Source organism: Alligator mississippiensis, chromosome 10, assembly GCF_030867095.1.
Source record: "Alligator mississippiensis isolate rAllMis1 chromosome 10, rAllMis1, whole genome shotgun sequence".
Taxonomy (NCBI): Eukaryota; Metazoa; Chordata; order Crocodylia; family Alligatoridae; genus Alligator; species Alligator mississippiensis.
The window spans coordinates 28,520,360-28,544,987 of NC_081833.1; the positions used below are offsets into that span (position 1 = coordinate 28,520,360).

Consider the following 24,628-nt stretch of genomic DNA (forward strand, 5'->3'; position numbering starts at 1 on the left):
GCAGAGAGCCCAGAGCTGCAATGTGTACCCAGAGCACCCTGCAAGAAACCCCTGGAGCCAGTTCCTGGAGAAATGACTAATAAAGTGACTGAACTATCAATTAGCCTGTCTGGAAAATCAGATCTCTGCTGCACATTGGCTCCATGGCATGAACCCTGTGTGTATAACTTGTCACCCATTAAAGCATTAACACCAATGGATGGATTTTTTGGTACATTGACTGAATATAGAGCTCACTCCCTTAGGCCAAATTTATGTTTGGGTAACACAGTTACATTCAGAAGGGGGTCAGGCCCAATGCTTAGGATGAAGAAATGGCTAAGAAGCACGTGTAGCAGCTGGGAGCTGTGGTGAGGCAGGGTGAAATTCCCCCTGCTTAGCCTCCATGCTGTCCAGAACTGGATGGCCTTGCTCCTATGTTCCCTGCTTATCTGCTTTCCTTCTGCCAGTTGAGAACCAGTAGCTGGCAGGTAGAACTGGATTTTGTGGCCTTAGGATTTCATCCACTACTACTTGTCTTTATTCATCAGGGAGTTTGAAATATAATGACTTGCTTGGCAAGAAGCCCCTGGGGATGGGCAGTGACTTGTCTGTGCTATTTGGGGCCCAATCCAGAACCCAGTATGAGTTTTTCCATTTACATGCATCAGTCTTGGGCCTGGTCTCAGCCCTAATGTATTCTTGGTGCGAGTATGGAGCATATGGAGTAGGTGCCTGCTGCTCTATACTGCCCTTTCTAAGTCTGTGGGCAACATGCTCCTCTCAGATTACAATTTACTCCACACTGTATCAACTGCCAGACCCAGTTGTGGAAGGAGTAAGCAGTACTCCCCAAGGCTGGCTTGCTCCAGCACATGAGGGTCTAAGTCACAGGGACCTGCTTTTCCTTACATTGCCTGAGGGCATGTACTGTTTTCCCACAGGCACTCCTGCAAGGACAGACGTGTGGGCCTTCAGAAGGCTGTGGAGAGGCCGGACTCAGAAGCCAGACACCTTTCCTCAGTAACGGAGAAACCTTTGTCCCCAGCTAAAGCCAGGATGGTGACAGAGGCCTGGGTGAGTTCAGGGAACCTATTTTTGTTGATGGTTTCACTAAGGGTCCATTCTGACTCTTTCATGACAATTCAGGGCTGAAAAGCTTCTAGCCATGTGCTGTGCAGAGTTGGTCTGTGGATCAAGGGATTGGGCTCAGTACAGCAGACTGATTTAAAGCAGATAGTGCTCTTGGAGGCTATGCCGTCTTATTGTGGGATCCTGGAGATCACTGATGATCAGCACTTGTGTGGCAACTATCCACAGAAGAGGCAGTGGTGGTGCTTCAGGTGCTTCATGCTGCTGGTTGTAAGGAGAAAAAACTGAGGACTTTCAGCTGAAGATACCATCTTTCAGATGAAGTATAAAATCCATGCTACTCCTGGTTTGCAAAAAGCCCGTAAGTGTTTTTGAGGGTTGAGCTCCAGTGTCCTGGCCATATTCAAACTTGAAAAATTCCATTTCATCTCCTGAAATTCCTTTTAAAGTCTGCTGAATATGTACTTCATCATGGGTTGGGCAACATGGCTGTGAGCTGTTTACGAGGTACCCCTTTCTGTACCTCAGTTGGCTGCATTTTAATGGTACCCAAATCCTGTGCCTGGTCCATGGAAATGGCACAAAGCTTTGTTTGTTAGTGTTGTCAGGTCCTGGCAGGCTCCATCCCTGCACCATGAAGAAGCTAAGACACAGGGAGGTGACTTGTCTGTGGTCACCTAACAAATCTGTGGCACAACCAGGCAATAAACCCCACTCTCCTGCACTACAGGCAGGCTCTGTCCATGGGGCCATACTGCCTCAGCATGTTCTGACTCCAGGCTAAAAGTTTGTCATTGCTCTAACCCACAGGAACTGGGTGAACATCACCATCTCTGCTCTGCGTCTTTCTCCTCCATAAGCACTGCATGTCTCCCCAGGCAGCATGACTCTGGAGCCTTGAAGTTGCTGCACCATCTCCAGGGCCGTGTGAGAAAGCTGCGGATAGAGAATGCCATCAACCACTGGGGCAGCCTGGAGGACCTGGCCAGCCTACAGGGAGAGCTGGGCCACACATTTTGAGAAAAGGTAACAGGGCAAGATCTGGCATAGGAGCCAGCACACTCACTGTAGCCTCACTGAAGAGACTAGTCAGAAGGTGAACAAGGGGCTGAAGTGTAGGACGACATAATGCACAACCCAGCTTGACTGCACAGCTGGTGTGTATTTCATAGCCCACTGCTCTCAGAGACTGTGTAGTCTGGTGGGTATAATACTGAATGGGAGAACTTGGGATCTATTCCTGGCTTTGCTACGAACCTCCTGGATTACCTGGGGCAGGTCACATCACCAGTCTGTTCCTGGATTCCCCTCCTTGCAAGATGGGATAGTGCTACAAACCTCCTTTGTAAAATTCTTTGAGACCTACTGGTGAAAAATGTTGCTCATATCTCTGAGCTCCCCTTAGCCCCCTCTCAACATCCCTTCTGCTTTCCACAAAGCCCATCTCAACCTGTATTGGGGACCTCACTCCTACCGACTTTTGGATTCCCCCTCCACCTCTTCTCTTGCTTTTCTCTTACTCCTACCCTCACCAAAAAGTGGGCAATTGACCACACCTACTGGAGGATGAAGGACCTTCTGTCCCACTCTGCATTGCAGGGTTAGATAGGATTGAATTAAATCTTCTGGACCCCAGCTTGCAGTTCTTTTTTTTCCTGATGCAGAGGCATTTGATGACAGATCTCTCCTTCCCATCGTTCCAAGGCATATACAGTAAGAAGTAGAGCATTTGCTGCTGAAGAACTTGAAGCTGAGCAGGTGGAAGAGTCATCTCCTGTGGACAGGGAGTGGTTGTAAAGGAGTGGTTACAGCATTACTAAAATCACTCAAGACTTTGAGGGAATTCTTTGTCATGCTTGAGGTTCCTGGATGGCAGGAAGGATGGAGATGATGTGACTCCATGACATCAAATACTCAGGATACTACCCATTGAATTTTTGCATGGAAGCTTCCCAGTAACACGCTCCTGGCTGCTCTCTATGGTCCTTGGCCTAATTTCTTGCTAAGTAAATTCTAGGACTTTTTTCCTTTTGAATGAAATATGTGCTAGTTTGGAACTAAACAAAATGCCTGCATAGGTAATAACCAGATGGGAGCCAGGAGCTATGGGATACTGGAGTCATATTTTTGAGCTCTGAAGGCCTGGAGTGTTGACTAGGTGGGACTAATCCAAAGAACAAGTCCAGGTAAACATGGGAGCCTAAACAGACAAATCTTCACTGCTGCTTTCCCCAAATGATTCAAACTTAATGTTGATAAGCCTGTAAAAGCCAGGAGTCAGGTGGTAGGAGCTGGAATTCATGCCAAGATATTTTCTGATACTAGAAGGAATGGATTATTGAAGTGGGAGTGGGTGTTTCTAGAACCTACGGAGTGAGCAGGTCAGTTTTTAAGGCTGTGGGAAAAGTGCCAATCAGCGTTTCCTCTAAGCTGTGTGGCGTGTGGGGCTGCGCAGGTGCACTTATGCCGTGCTACCAGGCATGCTTGCGTGGCCACGTATGCCGCACAGTTTAAAAGGAACGCTGGTGCCAATGTGTTCATTCCTGAAGGGACCTTGGTGGCTTTTAAATCCTATCCTGGCTCATACTTCAAGCAAGAGATTTGTGACTGCAGTCTCTTTAGGAAAGATTCTCCAGATTTTCACATTACAGCTGCTATCACATCCTCAGTGCTGATTATGCCAAATCAGCAATGGCAGGGAAATTGCCAGATCTGATCAGCAGTGGGGGTGTATATTCCACATGTGTATGCATGTCATACATAAGAGCTGGATGGGAGAGACTGTCACAACACTGGCTGACTGGAGTGTGCTTGGTACACCATATCTGAAGATGGCTTGAAATTCTGTACTGTAGCAGTGCTTTCATTGTTATTTGTCACCTCTCTAGGTTTCTGTTTGTTCCCCATGTGCAGAGCCAGCCTAGAAATGACTCCTTTTCCTGTACTGCTGTTCCTACTTGTCAGAATTTAGCAGGGGCTGGCATTGTAACACACTAGCATTCATGGTGAGAGAATTCCAGCCTTCACAAAGGCAGTAGAACATTTTTGTTGAGCAACTTCCTCTGCTGCTGTGTTTGTAGATATGCTCCTATATTCCAGTGTAGCAATATATAAGCTGTATAGACTCTAGTGCTTATACCAGTGTATTCGAATTTAGAGCTAGACTGTTCTTACTGGTGGCAGATGACAGAACAAGGACAATGGTCTTAAGTTGCAGCAAGGGAAGTTTAGGCAGATATTAGGAAAACTTGCTCGCTAAAAGGGAAATAAAGCACTGGAACAGGATACCCAGCAGGGTCATGGAATCTCCATCCTTGGTGGTTTTTAGCTAGACAGAGCCTGAGATGGGATGATCTAGTTGGTGATGGTCCTGCTTTGAGCAGGGGGTTGGACTACCTGACCTCGTGAGGTCTCTTCCAATCCTAATTTTCTATGAATCTATGATTCTATGATCTTTGGTAATAGTTAAGGCATTTTCACAAAGCAGAATCTGCTGTCTGGCAAGTGGGAAGAGGTATGGCAGATGGTTCTTGACAGATCTTGCCCTGGCTGCCCTATATGTTCATGAGAACCAAGTCAGGGAACTGAATCTGAGGCACTGGCTCCCCAAGACTAGGCCTTACTTCCTATGGATCTTTTTGATGGTTTACCTTATTTCAGAGATTTTTTTCCCCCCTCTAGGGCCCATTTTGAGTTGGAAGGGAGTTTTAGGGCTGCTCCTACAATTTTGGCTGATAAAACAAGTGGGTTCTTCCAGTGTGGGGTAGATTACAACCTGCAAATCTGCCATGGGAGAGGACCTTTTGAAAATGTCTGCCTCTACCTGCCCCATTGGTATTTCCAGAGAGATCATAGAATCGTAGAGAAGTGGGGCTAGAAGGGACCTCCAGAGGTCATCTAGTCCAACCCCCTGCCTGAGGTAGGATCATCCCTATCCAAACCATGCTATATAAACCATAATGTAACTCTACATAAGACTACGTCATCCCTGACACAAGATAGACTTAACACCTTAACCTGTCATAGGTAAAGAAGGGGGACCATGGCAGCCAAAGTCCTGCTTCTATAAAATGTTGTTGACATGCTCAAGAGGTCCCAGGATGAGGGCCATGCCCCCTGCTACAGAGGAAGGCAAAAACGCCACGGTCCATATCACTCCGACCATGAGGTAAAATTCCTTCCTGACCTCAAATATGGAGATTGGTCTGACCATGAGTGGAGGGGCACGACCCTCTAGCCAGGAGCCTCTGGTTTTGGTCACGGTAAGAGCATTGAAAAACCTCAGTCAAAGCCCACAGCCTTGGCTGTAGCCAACACCCAACACCTCTGGGAAGGCTTAAAAACACCTTGACATATGTAGCAGAAAAGAGGCGGGAGGCAGGGTATGGGGTGGGGGGAGGCAAGGCAACCAGCAAAGCTAAGAAGCATGGGAAATACCCGTATTAGAACATAGGCGTAGCTATGCCTAGATCATCCCCAACGAGTGGCTGTCCAACCTCTTCTTAAACACCTCCATTGATGCAGAGTCCATAACTTCCCTAGGCAGTCTATTTCACTGCCTCATTGTTTGATATCCAATCTAAACTTTGCTGCAACTTCAAGCCATTGGTCCAGGTCCTTGTCTCCGTAGCAAGACAGAAAAGGTGCTTTACCTCTTCTGCACAGGAATGCGAAGTACTGAGTGAACTCTGTGGGGTATGGTCCTACCTGGTTCTGCAGCACCAGTTATCTGAGAACTTCCTTACGAAGGGGTGTGTCACTGGCAGAAGAAGACTTTGGAACTGAATTGCATTTCTCTGACCCCAATGTATCAGTTGGGAAGAAAAACCCAATGAGAACTATTTGGAGTCTCCTCCCCTTTCTTGGGTGGGGGAAATTGGATCTGATGATTTCACTGTTCTTCTGGGTCAGTATAGGGTATGTCATTAAACACACCATATGCCACCCCCTTACTGAGGGACCCTGTCTCTTGTAGTAGGTAGGGTGACAGTTACTGCTGAGCAGAAGGGCCAGCACAAGGATCAAACATCCAGTCATTCCCATTTATATACTGTTTTGAGGGACTGAAATTATCCTACACACTGGCAGTCAGTGAATACTACCGTTAAAGGCGGAGATACCACCACCACCACCACCGTGGGGTAGCAAATGTTGCATTTTTATGGCATCCAAGACACTTGGATTTTGGAGCATATTGAAAGCCAGAATGCACAGTAGTTACTTAGAGAAACCCCTGCTAACACACAAGTATTAACACTGACACACTGTGACATTACCATAAGGTAGCAGCTTAGCTAAGGCATCTGTACCTTTTAATAAGCGTAGAGTGTTTCTCTACATGTCACTGTCACTTCAAATGGAAAAGTGTACTGCAGTTGTGTTTGTAGGGTACGGTGTCTATATTTTTATATAAATACAATTCTGTGTGATGGCAGCTCATTTTATATAGGCATGGGGTAGGGGGGCGTGTTTGGAACAAGAAAGGGAAGAAAGTAATTTGGTTTGGATGTGTTGTAAGAGGTTGTTGACTCAGCTTGGCAGGGCAGTGATTAGAGCCAGAAGATTAAAGTGAAGAACATTAACACTGAAAAATAAGGTATATATTTACAAAAATAAATGTTCTGTTCTATCTCAAATATATAATAATTTAATGAATTTCTATTCACAGCTAGCACGAAAGCCAAAGTAGATTTGAGGGCATATTGTATAAGCTAGGTCAGACTTATGGCCGCCATGCTGGATCTAGCCCACTAAGATTTTATCTAGCCTACCAAGCATGCCCAAAAATGATATTGTCACAGACGGCTGCAGTTGTTAGATGTTCTACCACTGTGCACCATCTGGGGTGGAATATCTAAGAGCTGCTGCCTCCAGCCAGCCTTAAGGTGGAGCTGTGCTAATTTCACCAGTGTTAGTGGAAGGTTGCTGACCCCTGTTTCAGGCACAGATACACAATCACAGACTCATAGAAAATAAGGGTTGGAAGAGACCTCAGGAGGTCATTTAGTTGAATCCCCTGCTCAAAGTAGAACCAGCCCCAACTGGCCCAAACTTGTGGGCTCAACTGCTCGACAGTTCAGTGGATGGGAAACTGGCTAAGGATAGGACCCGGAGAGTTTTCATGAATGGACCTGTGTTGTCCTAGCGAGAAGTGGCCAGTGGTGTCCCTCAGGGGTCCATCCTTGGACCAGTGCTTTTCAACATCTTTATCAATGATTGGGATAGGGGAGTGACAAGCTCGCTGGCCAAGTTTACAGATGACACCAAGTTATGGGGCAGCGTGGTCACACCAGATGATAGGTTGCAGATACCGGCAGACCTGGACAGGCTCGAGAGTTGGGCAGACTGGAACCAGATGAAGTTTAACACTTCCCAGTGTAAGGTGCTCCATCTTGGGGCAAACAACCCTCAACATGCATACAGGCTCAGTGGCAATAGCTTGACTTGCACCATGGCTGAAAGGGACCTAGGGGCAGTGATCGACTATCGTATGAATATGAGTTGTCAGTGTGATGCGATGGTCAACAGGGCAAACAACACACTGGCATGTGTCTACCGATGTATCTTGTGTGAAACTAAGGAAGTGATACTCCCACTGTACTCAGCACTGGTGAGACCACAGTTGGAGTACTGCACCCAGTTCTGGGCACTGCACTTCAATAAGGACATGGAAAAACTTGAGAGGGTCCAGAAAAGAGCCACCCATATGATCAGGGACTTGCAAAGCAAGAAGGCTGAGAGGGGACTTGATAGTGGCTTACTGCTATATCAGAGGAGTGCATCAGGAGCTCGGTGAACAGTTGTTCACTGGGGCACCCCCGGGGAAGACCAGGACCAAAGGATACAAACTCCTGGAAGGCCGCTTCAGGCTTAATATCAGGAAAAACTCCTTCACAGTCAGGGTGTCCAGGCTGTGGAATAAACTCCCTCCAGAAGTGGTGCAGTCACCTACCCTGGAGGTTTTCAAGAGGAGACTAGACAGCCACCTCGCTGGAGTCACCTAACCCCAGTTGTCTTCCTACCTAGAGTGGGAGGGCTGGACCTGATGATCTGCAAGGTCCCTTCCAGCCCCTTACAATCTATGAATCTATGAAACTAGATCATCCCGGTCAAGGCTTCTTCTATCTGGGTCTTAAAAACCTATGAGGATAGAGACTTCACAACCTCTCTGGGTAACCTGTTCCAGTGTTTTACTACCATCCTAGTGAGAAAGTTTTTTTTTAATATCTAACCTAAACTTCCCTTTCTGAAACTTGAGACTGGTGCTCCTTGTTTTGTTATCAGCCACCACTGAGAACATGTAGCAATTTGAGCTAGTTATTATAGAATATAAATGATGAATAATAATTATGTTGTAAAACTATAGTTTGCATGCATGAATGGATGTGTGTGGAGAGAATGGAAATCTACTAGAAGGATAATGTGCTAACAAGTTACCAAAGGGCAGAGGGAAATTCAGTGAGAGGCTGAAGAGACAAGGAATACAATAACCAAAAGAGCCAAGATTAAAGACACTGTCTGGAACCCTTCAAGGCTGAAGGCCCTGTCTGTACCCAACACAGCCTGCACCAGCGATAATGAAAGTATGTAGTAAATAGAGTGTTTGAGGATCAACACCTGGCACAGTGATGTGTGAACCTGACCATTCACCAGGGTGGAAAAATAATGAGATTCAGACAAAGAAGGCACCCAACCAAAAAGGTGGAGCTGAAGGTATGACAGTGGTAGGCGGTTACCCATAAAAGAGGAAGATCAATGAGAAAAGGGTTGGGTAACATTATACATCACTGGAGCACAGACACGGGTCAGGCGAGGACCCACTCATCTCATGCTCCAAGGCTGGCCACCTAGTATAGTACTGAGCAACGTACTTTGGTAACTATAACAACTGCAAAGTAATTGGGAGTGAGTGAGTGTGTGTGTGTGTACGTATGAGCACTCTTTTGAATATTCTAATCAGTAAATGCGGCATCTTGCCTTATCCCCCTCATAAAGTCTCACTTTTCATTTTAAGCAATTGGTAAATTGTGCAACAAACATTCCAGCTCCATCTTTGGAACCACCCTTCAGGTAGTTGAAGGCTGCTATTAAATCCCCCCACCGAGTCTTCTCTTCTCCAGAATAAATAAGCTGAGTTCTATTGCAGCCCAGTATAGCGTTAGCCTTGGCAACAAGGGCACACTGATGGCTTATATTCAGCTTAATGGCCACTGTAACCCCCGACTCCTTTTCTGCAGAGCTGCTGCTTAGCCAGTCAGTTCTCAGCCTATACTGGTACATGGGACTGTTCCATCCTAAGTGCAGGACTTTGCACTGCTCTTTATTGAACCGCATGAGAGAACTTTTGATCCAATCCTCCAATTTGTTGAGGTCTCTCTGAATCCTAGCCCTATCCTCCAGCATATCTACTACTCCCCTGAGCTTGGTGTCATCTGCAAACTTGCTAAGGAGGCACTCCATCCCATCTTCCAGATCATTAATGAAGATACAGAACAAAACCAGCCTCAGGATCAACCCCTGGGGAACTTCACTTCATACCGGCTGCCAACTAGACATCGAGCCATTGATTACTACCCTCTGAGCCTGATGATCAGGGATCCTGGTTTTCCCTGCTAAAAAAATCACAAATTCTCTGCTAAAACCCCCAAAAGCCATGATTAAAATTAATGTCCCCTCCACAGCTTCACTGGTGCCCATTGCCCCCCACCTACAGCCCCTGCTCCCTCAACCCTGCTGGAAGGGGCCCCCCAGCTGCCAGGGGTATGGACCCGGGTCCATAGCTCCTGCCCCTGCTCCCCCCTGCTGTGGGCTTGGGCAGGGTGGCTCCTCACTGCTGCATAGACTCCCACAGGGTAGGGGGGACCCGGGCCCCCAGATCTGTGCCTGGGGCAAGGGCGGGCTGAGGGTGCTGCCCAGCTGGGTGGAGCTTGGGGTCTGGGGCTGCAATGTGCAGCTGCAAAGCCCCAGCTGGGTCTTGATCTGTATGCATACAAATGCTATCAATTGGGTCACTTGGGTAGTAGCAGGACCACTATCAACAGTGCTGTTATTTGGATGACTCAGGATTGACTCAGTAGGACAGTGCATTGAGGAGGGATGTTCTACTGCTTCTTTTCAGAAAGGATTTCCCCTTGAGAGAAGGGTCTTGAAGAATCCAAGTGAACATTACAAAGGGGGATGGATTGTGGGAAGCAGACAAAGAATCTATGCAACTGTTGATTTCTGCCATGTTATGTTGCAATATCATCCATATAGATGCATAAGAAATTTTCATTTGCATCACATATGGCATAAACACATAATTCATAATGTTCGAAGAAAACCATATTTTAAAGGAATATATACCAGAACACGTGCATGCAAAAAATGCACTTGTAGCTTTAGCTCTGCATTTCTGTATGCTTAGCTTCTCAATCTTAACTTTCCATTAACACCAGTTCTTTCCAAAGAATTTCCAAAACATGGTTACTCCTCTATATCAAAAAGCATACTTTTTGTGACATAACCTATGATTTGTAAGTATAGCAAATGGCAGCTCTTCAGTGCTACCATTCCTGAGGCCAGAGGTCCCAGAAGCAAATCCTGCTTGGGCTGCAATTGTGCTTACATAAAATGGATCTAGTGTCTTTGTTGCATGTTCCTTTTTGTTGTTCATTCAGATAGATATTTGTTACACCTAAGCCCTCTCTGACATTCTGGACACATGTAGTTTATTTTCCATGTGGACTTTCTGATGTTGAAGGAGAGTTGAGCTTCTTATAGCATTTAGGATGTTTATAGGATTTTTCTCCCATATGAATCCTAAAGATCTACACAACCTGACTTCTGAATTAAATGTTTCTCCTACAGGAGCAAGATTACAACTCAGAGTACAGACCCAAAGATATTATTGACCTTATACACTTCATCCTCACACACACCAGTTTCACTTTTAATAACCAACACTTTCTCCAGACCACGGGTACAGCTATTGGCACTAAAATGGCCCCACTGTATGCCAAACTTTTTATGAGCCACCTGGAAAAAGACTTCCTCAAGGACTGCACCATCAAACCCTAGCTATACTTAAGATATATCGATGACAACTTCATCATTTGGACTGAAAACCTGCAATCACTGACTGAGTTCCAGAAGAAATTCAACAATCACCATCCCTCCATCTGACTTTCTCTAGAATACTCCAGCACCAGCATCTCCTTTTAAGACACAATGATCAGTATCCAGAATGATAAAATACAGACCACATTATACAAGAAACCCGCAGACCAACATACATATCTGCACAGAACCAGCAGTCACCCTAAACACACCAAGAAAGCTGCAATATAAAGCCAAATCCTCACATACCACGGCATTTGTACTGAACACCCGGGATTGCCACCTCACTAATCTTAAAAAGGCTTTCACCCAACAAGAACACTCCTCCAGAGACACAGATCACATGTTTGAAAGAACCACCCAGATACCATGTAAAGAATTGCTGCAATACAGAAGAACCCCCCCCACAAATCACACACTGCTGGTTATGACATATCATCCCTCCCTTGAACCCATACAGAAAATCCTCGAACAATTGCAACCCATATTAGAAAGAGACCCTATTCTTAAAGAGACCTTCCCAGAGCCACCCATCCTAGCCTTCAAACAAGCACTGAACCTCGCCAACCTCATCACCAGAAGCAAACTTCCTCAAGCCCAGAACACACCAAAAGGCTCCAGACCATGCCATGACAAGAAATGCAAAACCTGCCAACACATCTCCACCACCCCCACAATTACTACACCCCACAACAGAGCCATCAGCATCCCAGGATTTTACAGCTGCACCTCCAGAAACGTAATATATCTCATCCACTGCACCAAATGCCCTGATGGAAAAAATGTAGGAGAGACCAAACAACAACTGCGCACTAGAATGAATGCACACTGAAAAGCTATCAAAGACAGAAATACCCAATTACCTGTGGGGCACATTTCTCACAAGAAAACCACTCTCTTTCCAGTCTCTCAGTTCTGATCCTCAAAGGAACTTACAAACACTTCCCAGAGATGAGCCTATGAACTCCACTTTATCAACCTCCTGGATACTAAAAATCAAGGACTAAATATAGACATTGCATTTATGACACATTACAACCTGCCTGACATCTCACTCCCCAGGTACCTCTCCACTATTCATCCCCCTTCTCTCCCCCCCCCCCCAGCCTGTCTCTCACCCATTGACTCCTCAATCTACATCTTCACTGACTGCCTGTCTTGCATGCAGACCAGCCCAGCCGCTGGCTTCTTTGCTTTTCATTCCATCCAGGAAGAGCACACATCAACTGCTGAAGCTTCCTCAGCCTGACGAAGGGTTTCTGAGCCCGAAAGCTTGCTTAAAAATGTTTTTTCCAACTATTTAAGTTGGTCTAATAAAAGATACCAGATTCACCCAAAGAACCTTGTCTGCCTATGTCCTTAGACTGACACGGCTACACCCTACACCCCTCTCACACTCATAACAGTTAGAGGGCTTCTGCTTTGAAGCACTGGATAAAATATGTCTCAGAGTCAGAACATCTGTACAGTTTGTCTCCTGTGTGAATTCATACATGCTTTATGAGGGCTGTATATATGAAGGCCTTCTCTTATGCGGGATAATGTTAAGATCTCTTCTCTTTGTCCACCCTCCAGTGCACAACAAAAAGGAATTTCAGAATTAATCTTTTCCCCATTCACCATAGTCTTTCCCCAGGAGGAATTTGGTAGCACCCTGGGACATGGATTAGGACATAGATCAGCACCATGTTCTCAGCAAGTCTCTTGTTTGTGAGGATCTGGAGGTGTTGCTGCTAAAACTTTTTCATATTGAGAACAGCTAAAGGGCTTCTGCTCTGCTTGGACTCTGATGCTCAGTAACCTTCCTCAGAAGTGTAGCAATGGTCAAGCTTCTCGTGTAGCCCCCCGCTGCCTAGTGAAGTGCGAGTTCCAAGCGGCACAGAGAGCACGCACAGGGTTTCACTGGCATTTGATAAGGTGCAAGGCTAGCCCAAAGCTGTTCCCACACTACAGCCTCTCATAAGGATGCATGTGATCTAGCTGCTCTTAAGTACATTAGAGACAAAGGTCTAATGAACTGCCAGAAGCAGGTTCCCTGGGAGCAGCATCACCGTTGCATTTCCAGGTATGACACAAAGGAAGCTGAAGCAGGCAGACAGGACGTGCTCAGAAGCATCTCTTCTCAAAAGCATCATGGAAACATCACACACATACCCTTAGAGGTCTAAGCCCCTATCTATTCTGGTATAAGACTAGTAAACTAATTTACTGGTTGAGTACCTTGAGAGTGGGGAGACAGCCGTAACAACAAAGTAACACTTTTACAAGCAATAGACCAGGGCGTTTGCTAGCAAAGGTTTGTAAGTTAGGGATCACCCCTTGTCACACCCAGGCCCAGATGCAACATACCAAAAAAACTACCTAATTCTATGACTTTAGGCTTGTAAATGCCTAAATGATTTGAAAGTGGGGTTTAACCTCCTAAATCACTCCAGCACGCTGGAAAATAGTGCCTGCTATTGACAACATAATATTTCAACCACCTAGATAATGAATCTGATTTTGGAATATCCTCCTGTAACCCGGGTACACCCAAGAACGTGCCCTGTTCTCAATCGGATGGGACAGGTAGGCAGGAGCGGTGCTGTGAGAGGGATGTCAGAATTTCGAGTGGATCCCTGTTTCCTCTATAGAGTTAACCCAAGCCCAAAGTCCTTAACTATATACAACGTATTGCCTTACCAACATGTATATATAAAACTCTTTAAGACAGATATAATTACAGATACAGATACAAATATACATGTGACAGGCTAGCTGGCAGTGACTTAGCCCAGGGGTTTTGAAGGGGTAAAAGATGATTAGAGGACTTGGGATTCCCTTTACTCACCAATCAGGCCCCACAGACTCACCCTCCATGTGCCCTGACTGGCCCCTTGGGTCACCTGGAGGGGGATAAAAGAGGCAGCACGGCTGACTCAAGAGAGACCAGCGAGGGACCATGAGGAAGGAGCTTCAAAGAGCTGGCAAGAGCTGAGCCAGCGGGGCAGGAGCAATTGCTCCAGAAGCACCTGAAGGAGCAGGACCTGCAGGCAGCAGTTGGACCCTCAGCAGTGCGGTGTGTAGCTGGCAGGAGAGGCTCCCCAGCTCCAGCAAGGATCTGAGCAGCGACCTGAGAGGTTCCCAGCTCTGCTTCCAGCTCCTCCAGTAAGAGGCCAGGCAGGTCAATGTGAGGCTGGGGCTCTGGACTGGTCAAGACCCCTTGCACTGGTGGCTGTGTGGTAGAGTTTATATTTATCATGTGGAAAATCCAAGCTCAAGTCCCAGCTGGGGTGACTTGGGGTGAGTGAAGTAATGGAGAAATTCTTGTTGCAGTAGAAAGGGGCCATTGTGTTTTCCCTCTTTCCCCCCTCCAGGTACCTAGGCCCTATATTCCTTGTTATTTGACATTTTGTATTTAGTGCCTTTTATATTTCCCCAACCAGTATTGTTTGTTCTGCTGTTTGTGATTTATATTTTGTTAACCCTGTCTTTTGTCAATGATTGTAACTGTCTAACCTTTGTTGAATCCTGCCCCCTTGGGGCATTGTAGTGTCCCCTGTACCCCCTGGTTTATGCCTGTTATGTTCCCAGCACTGTTCTCTCATTAAAAGGTATATGGTTAAGGCCCCATTGGTGGTCTGGCTCTGCTCTATAGTGGGAGGAGAGTCCCTACACCTCCCACAGCGCTTGTGCACCTGCTTTGATCCCTTCAATTGGAGAGGGTGTACCTCTTGGAGTACTGCCCAGGTTACATACATATAAAGGTCTGTTAGCTGGAGGAAGTCGGCCCTAGGGAGGGCATTTGGGTAAGTACCTGTGCCTCAGGCCCTGAAGAGGGGTGGATCCGAGGACAGTCAATCCAGCAACTTGATACCACAAGTGGGTTAGCTAATAAAGGCATCCTTACAGAGCCCAGTATACAGAATTAATACACCCATTTATAACATCAACAATAACAATAGATACCAAATAGGAAACATAACTATGCCAGATGTTAGATGCACTCTATCTGGGTTCCAACCACGTGGTCCCTCAAATGGGATAGGCGATAGGGTCTTTACCTCTAGGCCCACTCCCCTCAGGGTCCCTTGCCCAGGGATGCCTCCCCAGTGGGCAAGGTAACTCACGGTCCTTCCTCTGGGGTCTGTTGATCTGGCCTCTGGGTCTCCACACCGTCTCAGGCCTCCTGGAGCTGTTGACCTCCAGTTGAGGGTTCTTTCCTCTGGACCCTGTGCCCCACGTTGGGCACCCAGGGAGCTTCTATGGGAGTCAAGACCTCACTGGCTCCAATTCCCCAGTCTCACACCAGGGGTCTTTCCCCTTCCTGGACCCTGGTCAGCGCATCGGGGCTCTTTTAGTTTAATGCTGAGCCACACTGTGGGGCTCTGGTTATCTGGCCTAGAGCTGGGGTTAACTTGAGCAGCTTCAAACTGTTCCCAGGGCCAGCTCCCTGTGCACCAAGCTGCGTACCATGTGGGGCCTGAGCAGCCTTGAACTGTTCCCAGGGCCGGCTCTCTGCGCGCTGATCTACACACTATCTCACCCAGCTGCTTGCTAGGTTTGCAGGCTCAAGTTGCCTTGAGCACCTTCCAGAGCCTGACCACCATGCACTAATCCACACACCGTCGAAACTCAGGCAGGGTCCCGATGATGGTCTTCTCTGGAGCAACTCACTTTTTCCCATCCTTCGCCATGTCTGCACAGTGTGCTGAGCACGCTAGGCTTTTATTTACACTAGAGGCCCCACCCCTGAAGTCTACCGGACCTGCAAAGTGCAGTCTTCAATCAGGTCCAGGGGCTCCTTGCATCCCCCTGCCTCCGAGCAGGGGTGGGGCAAGCCCCTCCCAGCTGTTACCTGATTGGTGGAAATGTTCCACCAATCCGAAGTGCCCCTTTCCAAAGCAGGATTGTCAGGCAAAAGCAGGGAGCCCACCACATTTCAGTTAAAATAAACATCTAATAGCTATATAATGAGTCACTTAATATTTATAGGGTACTTGACTGCTTGCTTTTAGGTGTCATGGACTTAAAACTTACACTTCTCAAGTATGCACCAAAGGTGGCATTCTGATCTCATAAGTGTCCAGATTTGGTCATCTACATGTCATTTTTGATCATCCAAGTGCCAAAAATGCCATTTACACAGAGGCAGGAATTTTGTCTCTGGCTGTATAGCTTGCATGCATATGCATGTGATCTACACATGCAGGCTGGGCATGCACACTGGCAACAAAGTGAAAGAGGAGAGCTGTACAATCTTTGCTCCCACTAGCTAGGACACTTGCTTGGGATACCTCTGGGCCCAGGTTGTGGGGACAGAGTGTGGGTGTGTGTGGGGTTTACTGAGGTGTGACAGAGGGTGTGGGGGGTGTGGGGACTCCCCACACACTCTCCTCATGGTGCACAGTTTCTGCCGCTGGTGGTAGCAGCAGCATCAGGTGGCAAGTGCTCAGGACACTCGTAGCCCATGCAGGTGCTTCTGTCCAGTGGTGCGTGGCTCCAACCAGTGCTGCACATGGTGACAAGGAGTGCAGCCAAGCCAGCCTGCCTCTATTGTGCAGTGCATGTGCAGTTGCCAGCACTTGCACGCCATTGTGGGAAGCCCCGAGCAATGAAGCTGGCTGCCTTTCCTGCCCCCTGCCCAGCAGGCAGGGACTCTGTTGGAAGTGGAGGGGATCCCCAGGCCCCTGCTTCGTGGTGGAGTCCTGGGACATCTACGGCAGGAAGCAGGGAAGGCAGCTGACTCCATCATATGGGGCTTCCCTCAGTGTCATGTGAGCACTGGAAGCTGCACATGCACCTGAATGGGAACCTCAAGTCCTGGTCCCAGTCCTGATCCTGGACTGCATGACTCTGGGACAGCATTTATCCCAGATTCACAGTGTCCTGCAGGGATTGGGAAATGGCATATTTCCTTTAGCAGGCTGGCAGCATTTCAGCCTGCAATGGACTGCCAGGAGCAGGATGCAGGGGGTGCCACATGCATTTGCATGCCCATATGTGTGCACATGACTGAGAACACAGCCAGGAAGCCTAGGGAGCAGCTTCCTATGGGTAAGTCTATGGGGGAGGTATAGGCTGGTGGGAGCAGAGACAGATCAAGGTCTGCACGGTGAGAGAGGGAGTGGGACAGGGGCTGGGGGCACTGCCCAGCCAGGGTAGTGCATGGGGCTGGGGCATGGAGTAGGACAAAGCCATGGACATGGGTGACTTGTACAGGGGTTGAGGGGAATGGGGAGGGCACGTGCCCTCCCAGATTTGTCTGCAGGGAGGGGGTGGATGTGGGCTGCCCACTGCAGAATCAGGGCTCCCTGCCCTGCTGTCCTGTGCCTGGGGCCCCATGCTGGCCACGTTGCCTTAGTGAGGTTCCCCCTGCCTGCCCAGCAGCAGCAGGGGTGGCAGCAGTGTGGAGTCGTACACCCTGCTGCTGTTGGGTGGGTAGGGAATGCGTGGCCATCACAGGGCTCCCCAGAGAAAGGCAGCAGGGTGGGGGACCCTTAGCCCACAGCAGGCAGCCTGCATCTGCCTCTGCTCCACTCAGCTTGGCTCTGGTCCAGATCCTGGGAGATCCTGGGGCAAAGAAAAAACCCGCCACCACTGAAAAAACCTGTGTGGTGCATGTGGCAGCAGTGTGCACTGGCAGAAATAGACCCTGACTGGCCAGAGCCATGCTCTGGTTGCTGGCTGCTGGCCAGGCTCTGAGTGGCTGGCTCACCACCGCTGCTGCTCTGGGAGGCCCTCAGGACCCCAGGTCAGGCTGCTGGGGCCAGCACAGGTGATGGCCCTAGCCTCCCCTATTCCACCAGGGTCATTTTACCGAACTCTGGAGCACACATGTAGGGTCATGTTTGGAGACAAATAGCCACGGCACAAATATGTGCTGCAGCTATTTGTCCCATGGGAAACTTGTGTCCCTGCACGTGTGTGCTCGTGGAGACATGCCCTCTAAGTTGGCACCTGGGACTAGTGCCAGCTTGCTCACCATTTGTTACACTTATTGGTATGATCTTCTGGTCACAGATTCCTGGAGGTCAGCAAGCAATATGATGCTCTATAAAGTATGAGCACCAGACCGTTGATTTAAACCAAAATAAGGTTTACTGACAAAGCCAGTTAAGCAGAAGGCAGGGTAGCATGTCACCTTAGAGACTAATTTGTTCAGAGAGGCATAAGCTTTCATAGGAGACAGCTTACTTATATGCTTACAGGCTTATGCCTGTCTGAACAGCTTAGCCTCTAAGGGGATACCCTGCCCTGCCTTCTGCCTGACCTCAGACTAACCTCTCTCTTTAGCCAGTGAAGAGAATGAAAATGGTACATGTTGTCAGGGATGGGAAATAGGGGATTGTGATATGCAAATGACTGAAGATGGGCCCAAGCTGAAAAATATGGGCCCAGGTTTTGAACATATGTGTTCTTTGGATCCTGTTTTCCTATTTAATGCAGCCTGAAGATAGAGAACATGCACAATCCAGGCCAGCTTCAGATTTCAAATATCTACAGTGTTTTGGGAAATTCAGGACCCATTTGACTCACTGGCAAGTACATTTTATTACTATGTAAATGAGGCTACACATTTTATTACCATGCAAATAAGTATGCACAATTTCATTAGTATGGAAATTGTTGGAAATTTTATTACTTTAGTTATTAACCTGTACAGTTTTATTACCATGCAAATTGCAGTATGAGAGGCTAAAACAGAGGCTAAACCCGACAGTTCTTTGTTCTTAACTGCTCACTCAGGCAGAACTCCCACTCTGCTTTCAGGGCAGGCTCCTCCTGAATTAACACCATGTCAGAGACAGACAGGCTGTAATCAGGCCAAAAGAAGCAAATAATTGTTACAGTGCAAACCACTGCACACCTGAGGAAGTATATGTAGGGATGTTTCCTTTTTCCAAATCCAGGAAGATGCCTGATAATAGCCCTTCACCATTGGCCCGCTACTGAGCAAATGGTAGGTTCTACCAGTGTAGCTTGCAAGTATGCAAGGTAGAGAACAAGAAGTTTTCAAGAAACACAAGATCCAATATTTTCTAGAAAAAAGAAAATCAACTGGACATTGTAAAAAACACTTGGATTGAAAACAAGGATTTTTGCTAATCATTTTTAAAATATATATTTGATTTTTCATGGAAGTAATGAAGTATTTCAAACCAGAAATGCTGCCAAGGAACTGAGGCTCCCATTCTCTTCTGTGGGATGGTCTCCCCAGCCAGCTGTTATATTATGATATGTTATGCCAGTGTGTCTGCCATGGTGAACCAGATCCTCTCACAAGGGACCACGGTTTATCATTTTAAATGTAGTCCAGCATGGTCTACAATAGGAACTTGAGGAAACTGAATCATTCATGAGGTAATGTAGCAATATTTCTGAATCAAAATACTTTGGGTTTATATTTGTTATTTAATAATAACAACAACAATAACAATAATAGTACGTTTGGTAGCTATATGCTTAAAGCTTACATTTTGTTCTATAACAGCTAGCTCATAAATAGGGGAAACTTTGCTTTCTGACTGTGCTGGTAAACACCAGAGAGTTTCCAGACTTGCTTGGTCCTTGGACATTTTGCTGGAACAGTTTACAGAGCTGTGCAGTTAGGCCTTGATCTAACAAAGTGCTTAAGCTGAATTTAAAGCTCTAGAGTACTGAAGTCAGGCAGACAGATTAATCCTATACTAGTCTAGATTGGGGTTTTAAAGCCAGCTGAGAAGAGATTTGTAAACTGGCATGAGATCCTTAAGAAAAGGACTAAAATCCCCACCCCAACTCCTTTGGCACTGAATAGTTACTAGCAGAAAAACAGCATTTCTTTACTGAAGTTGTGGATGGGCAGCACATGAGAACTGAATGCCAATTAGAGCCTGATGGTAAGAGTCAAGCAATGTTAACTGTAAACTAAGGAATATTGATGGGGTGTGAGGCCCTGGGACGTAACATGAAAAATCCCTTCAAATCCTATTGATCCATCAATTTACATACCTATTCATTTACTATATATTCATTTTTAAAGGGTATTCTGAGACGAAGCTGTTAAAGCAGTAGATTAGTGTTTAGGGTGACTTGGGGAGCTTCATACAAAATCCCGGGAGCTCTCTTATATGTTGTTTGAACAACTTAGGTCATGCTGTTATAATCTATTGTATGCAGGTCCCCATACCACATAAATAAGAGGTATCAAGTGCACCTGCATCCTATGGTCATGCCACTAACAGCAGCTGGTAAGTATGAGAAAAGTTGAGACACCTGAGCTCTGTACATGGCAGAGGTGGGCAACTATTTCATCTGGAAGGCTGCTTAATGAGTTTTGGTGAGCTGTCGAGGGCTCCCCCTTCACTGATAGTTGCCCCACCTCCTTCAGTGGAAGTCCTGCCCCTAACCCCTGACCTTTGTGACTGGGAGTCCCTCTTCTTGCCGCCAGAAGTACTCTTTTTGGGAGGCGGGAGTGGTTGCCATCTGAACCAGAAGAAAACAAAATCATATATTAAAGTCCAAATGCCTACTATAATATATTTTAATTGAATTACAAAAAATGTTTTGTCATGATTTACATTTGTGTAATGTATATAGAACTGATTGCATAGTAGCTCAAAGCTAAAGTCTTACTCTTGTATATTGTATATGGGGGCATGGGGTGTGTTTGGGGTGAATGTGTGTGTATGGTGGGTGTGTGAATGTGTGTGTGTAGGGTATGAGGGGGTGTGGCTGTGTCTGGGAGGTATAGGGTATGTTTAGGGGTATATATGTGGGGGCATTGTGGAGGGAAGGGGGTGGGTGTTTGGGGTTTGTGGGGTGTGGGGGGGTGTGGGGATCCCCCACATACTCCCTCCCATGTAGCACAGCCCACATTGGCGGCAGCACCAATAGGAGGCAGGAGCCCTCGGGGTGCTTGTGGCCCAAGCAGATACTGTTGCCCAGTTGTTCATGGCTCTGGCCAGGGCTGCACATGGTGGCAAGGGGCAGAGTAAGGCCAGCCCTCCTCTATCATGCGGGGCTCCCTATGGTGCATATGTAGCTCCCAGTACTTGTGTGTCACCAAGGGAAGCCCTGCATAATGGAGCTGGCTGCTTTCCCTGGCCCCTGCCATACTGGTCCTGGGACTCCTCTGGGAAGCAGGGGACGGGGCTCCCTGCCACTTCTGGTGGAGTTTCAGCAGCTGCATGTGGCAGGGAAGGCAACTGGCTTCAGCATGTAGGGCTTCCCCCGGTGGTTCACGAGTGCTGGGATCTGCACATGCGCCATGGGAAGCCCTATGTAATAGAGGTGGACTCCTTGCCATTATGTGCAGCTCTGGCCAGAGCCATGCGGTAGCAATGCCTGCATGGGCCACGAGCACCCCAAGGGCCCACCACCTCCTGCTGCTGCCACTGGGGACAGAGGATGTCTGCTACAGGGGGAGTGTGGGGAGGCCCCCCCCCCCAATGACACCCATACCCTGCACACTCAATCTCCACACTCCCACTGCCCCTTTGTAGAAGCCCTTCTTGTTACCTTCACTTTGCTTGCTAACTGCAACTCCAATTACATTTTGGCCTTTCTGATCTCATTGGTGGAATACTCTCATACTCCCTGGTAGTTTATCCAAGTTTCCACTTCTTGCAAGCTTCCATTTTTGTGTTTTAGCTCATTGAAAAAAATTCCCTGCTAAGCCAAGCTGGTCTTCTGCCATACTTGCTAGTCTTCGTGCACATCAGAATCATTCATTCCTGAGCTCTCAGTAAGATTTCTGTAAAATACAGTCAGTTCTCCTGGAGTCCCTTACTCTTCAGACTGGCCCTCAAGGGACACCTGCCAATCCAGTCCCTCAGTGAGTCAAAGTCTGCTTTTCTGAAGTCCAGGACACTTACTTTGTTGCTCTTTCCTTTCTTTCCTCAGGATCCTGAACTGAATTATCTCATGGTTGCTGCTGCTAAAGTTGCTATCCACTTATGTGTTCCCCACCAATTCTCCCTCTTTGTAAGCAGCAAGTCAAGAGGTGCATGGCCCATAGCTGGCCTCTCCAACACTTGAACCATGAAGTCATCTTCAGCACTCAAAAACTTCCTGGATTGCCTGTGCATTGCTGTATTGCCCTCCCAGCAGATGTCAGGGTTATTGAAGTCTCCTATGAGAACCAGGGCCTGTGATTAGGAAATGTGCTAGCTGTTTGAATAAAGCCTCATCCACCTCATGGTCCTGGTCTGATGGTCTACAGCAGACACCCACCATGACATCACCCTTGTTGCTCTCCCTGCTGAACTTAACCCAGAGACTTTCAACAGCCCTATCTCCAGTTTCATACTGGAGTTTGAAGAAAGCATACAGCTCTTCTACAATAAAGTTCAACTCTTCCTCCTCCTCTCCCCTGTCTGTACTTCCTAAATAGTTTGTACCCATCCATGACAGTGCTCCAGTCATGAGAGCTCCCACCACATCTCTGTTATTCCAATCACGTCGTAGCTCCATGACTGTGCAAGGACTTCCAGCTCCTCCTGCTTATTTCCTAGGCTCCATGCATTTGTGTACAGACACCTGAGGTAACTAGTCAATCGCCCTGATTTCTCAGAAAGAATGAGAAGGCCTCCCCTGTTGCCCTTTCCTGGTTGTGCTTCCTCCAGGTGACCCACTTCCCCACTTACCTCAGGGCTTTGGTCTCCATCTCCTGCCAAACCTAGTTTAAAGCCCTCATCTCTAGGTTAGTGAGCCTGTCTGCGAAGATGCTCTTCCTTCTCTTCAACAGGTAGCTCTCATCTCTTGCTAGCAATTCCTCATCTTGGAGTACCATCCCATGGTCAAAGAAGCCAAAGCCCTACTGGTGACACCATCTGCACAGCTATCCATTGACCTTCAGGATGCATCCGTTCCTGCCTGGGCTCTTCCCCTCAACCAGGAGGATTATGAACACCACCTGAGCCCCTGTCCTCTTCAAACTTGCACTCAGAGCCCTGTAGTCACTTTTGATCTGCTCAAGGTCACCCCTGGCAGTAGCACTGGTACCCACATGGATGAACAGCATGGCACTGGATGAGTCGGGATAAACAGGAGTAACAGGAACTCTTGAAGTAGCATAATGAAGCAGGGAGGCAACCAGACCTCAGCCCAGGGCAGTGACCCTGGGTGGGGGTGAACAAATAGACGCAACTGTGCTGAAAGGCTGGCCGCTGCCATGTTGCTGGCAGCACACCCCAGTGATGCTGCCCCATCTATGTGTTGCTGCTGCCCAGGGCGCTCAGGCGTCATTTTATGCCTATGAACTCTCCTATAAGAACTGAAACCCCTTTCCTATCCTCATGGTTCTGCAGTACCAGGTGTTGTCTTTTGGGGTGAGATTCACAAGTGAATAATAGAATTTGGAGCATGTATTGGCTGCCTGTGTTATAGATTAGAAAATGCTCCTTCTGACCTATTAGGACTGCAGGGTTGCTTCTCTCAGGAAATAAATGAAGCAGATGTTGCTGATCAATATTTAGGTGTCATTTCAGGCCCCAAAAATGTTTTATTACATTTTCACTTATTTCCCTGAGGATGAGGAAGAGTTGGCCCAACGGCAAAAGATGTATACGGAGATTCTAGGCAGATGTAATGGTTTCAGGGCCTTTGCATATGCCACATTTAAAGCTCTTTTTTTGCACTGCAACTGAGTGACTGTTTGCACGAGTGGGATTTCTGGACACTTTAAAAGTCTTTCTGGTGCATTAAACTAAAACTCCTAGGACATAGTTTAGTTTGCCTCACTAGGAATTAAATCATCGTGTCCTTGGATTTTTTGCATGCAAACACAAAGGCACTCAAAGATGTATAATGAGCCTCTTTGTCCACCAGATGTCGCTTTGAATTGCTGCCTTTTTTTTTCTTGTGCCATGTGCTGGCTCCCTCGTCCCACAACTGCAGGGCAGGCCATGGGGTGGAGGTCCCCAGGCAGGCCTGGGAGGCAGAGAGTCCCTCTCTCCTGCGGTGCTGGCAGGGGACGGAGCCCACAGCTGCAGGGCAGGGCATGGGGAGGGAGGAGGGAGTGGGGGACAGAGGGGGCAGGCTGTAGGTTTTACATTTTAAAAAGGGCAATTAGCGCAGAACAGGAGAAGGTGAGGGGGCCTTTGTAAAGTTTATTCCTCCTTCCCTTTCTTCAACACCACTGTTGCGCTGGGTCTGAGCCTAGACAGGGAATGCTGTGGGGCTGGGGGGTTCCCCTCTCTCTCCCCCATCCCACCCAGAGGCAGGCATTTTTGGTTCTTCCCAAGTAAGGAACCAGACGCACAGACGGTAAAATGCAGCTTTATTGCATGTGTAAGGAGTGCAAACACAAGTAATGGAAGCAATGGGTTACTTGGGCTTCTTTCCCTTTGCCCCCCTCCCCTGCTAAACCACCCCTTGCTCCCTGAACTGCAGTGGTGCCCACCTGGCCCTGCTGGCACTCGTGCACCCCTTGGTTGACTGCACTGCATTTTGGGGAACAGGCTCATATGTAATGCTTTCATTTCACTTTCATTCC

General features: G+C 47.6%; 1 protein-coding gene across 1 annotated transcript in view; it reads left to right on the plus strand.

The window, feature by feature from the left end:
- The window catches only part of LOC106738058 (uncharacterized), an 89,275-nt gene extending 74,494 nt beyond the window's left edge, over positions 1-14,781 (plus strand). The window contains exons 24-26 of the mRNA XM_019493761.2: positions 924-1,056; positions 1,882-2,097; positions 10,921-14,781. Coding sequence (XP_019349306.2) covers positions 924-1,056; positions 1,882-2,091 — 343 coding nt within the window. The 3' untranslated portion in view covers positions 2,092-2,097; positions 10,921-14,781. The remainder of the gene's footprint in view (positions 1-923; positions 1,057-1,881; positions 2,098-10,920) is intronic.
- Positions 14,782-24,628: the final 9,847 nt, after the last annotated feature.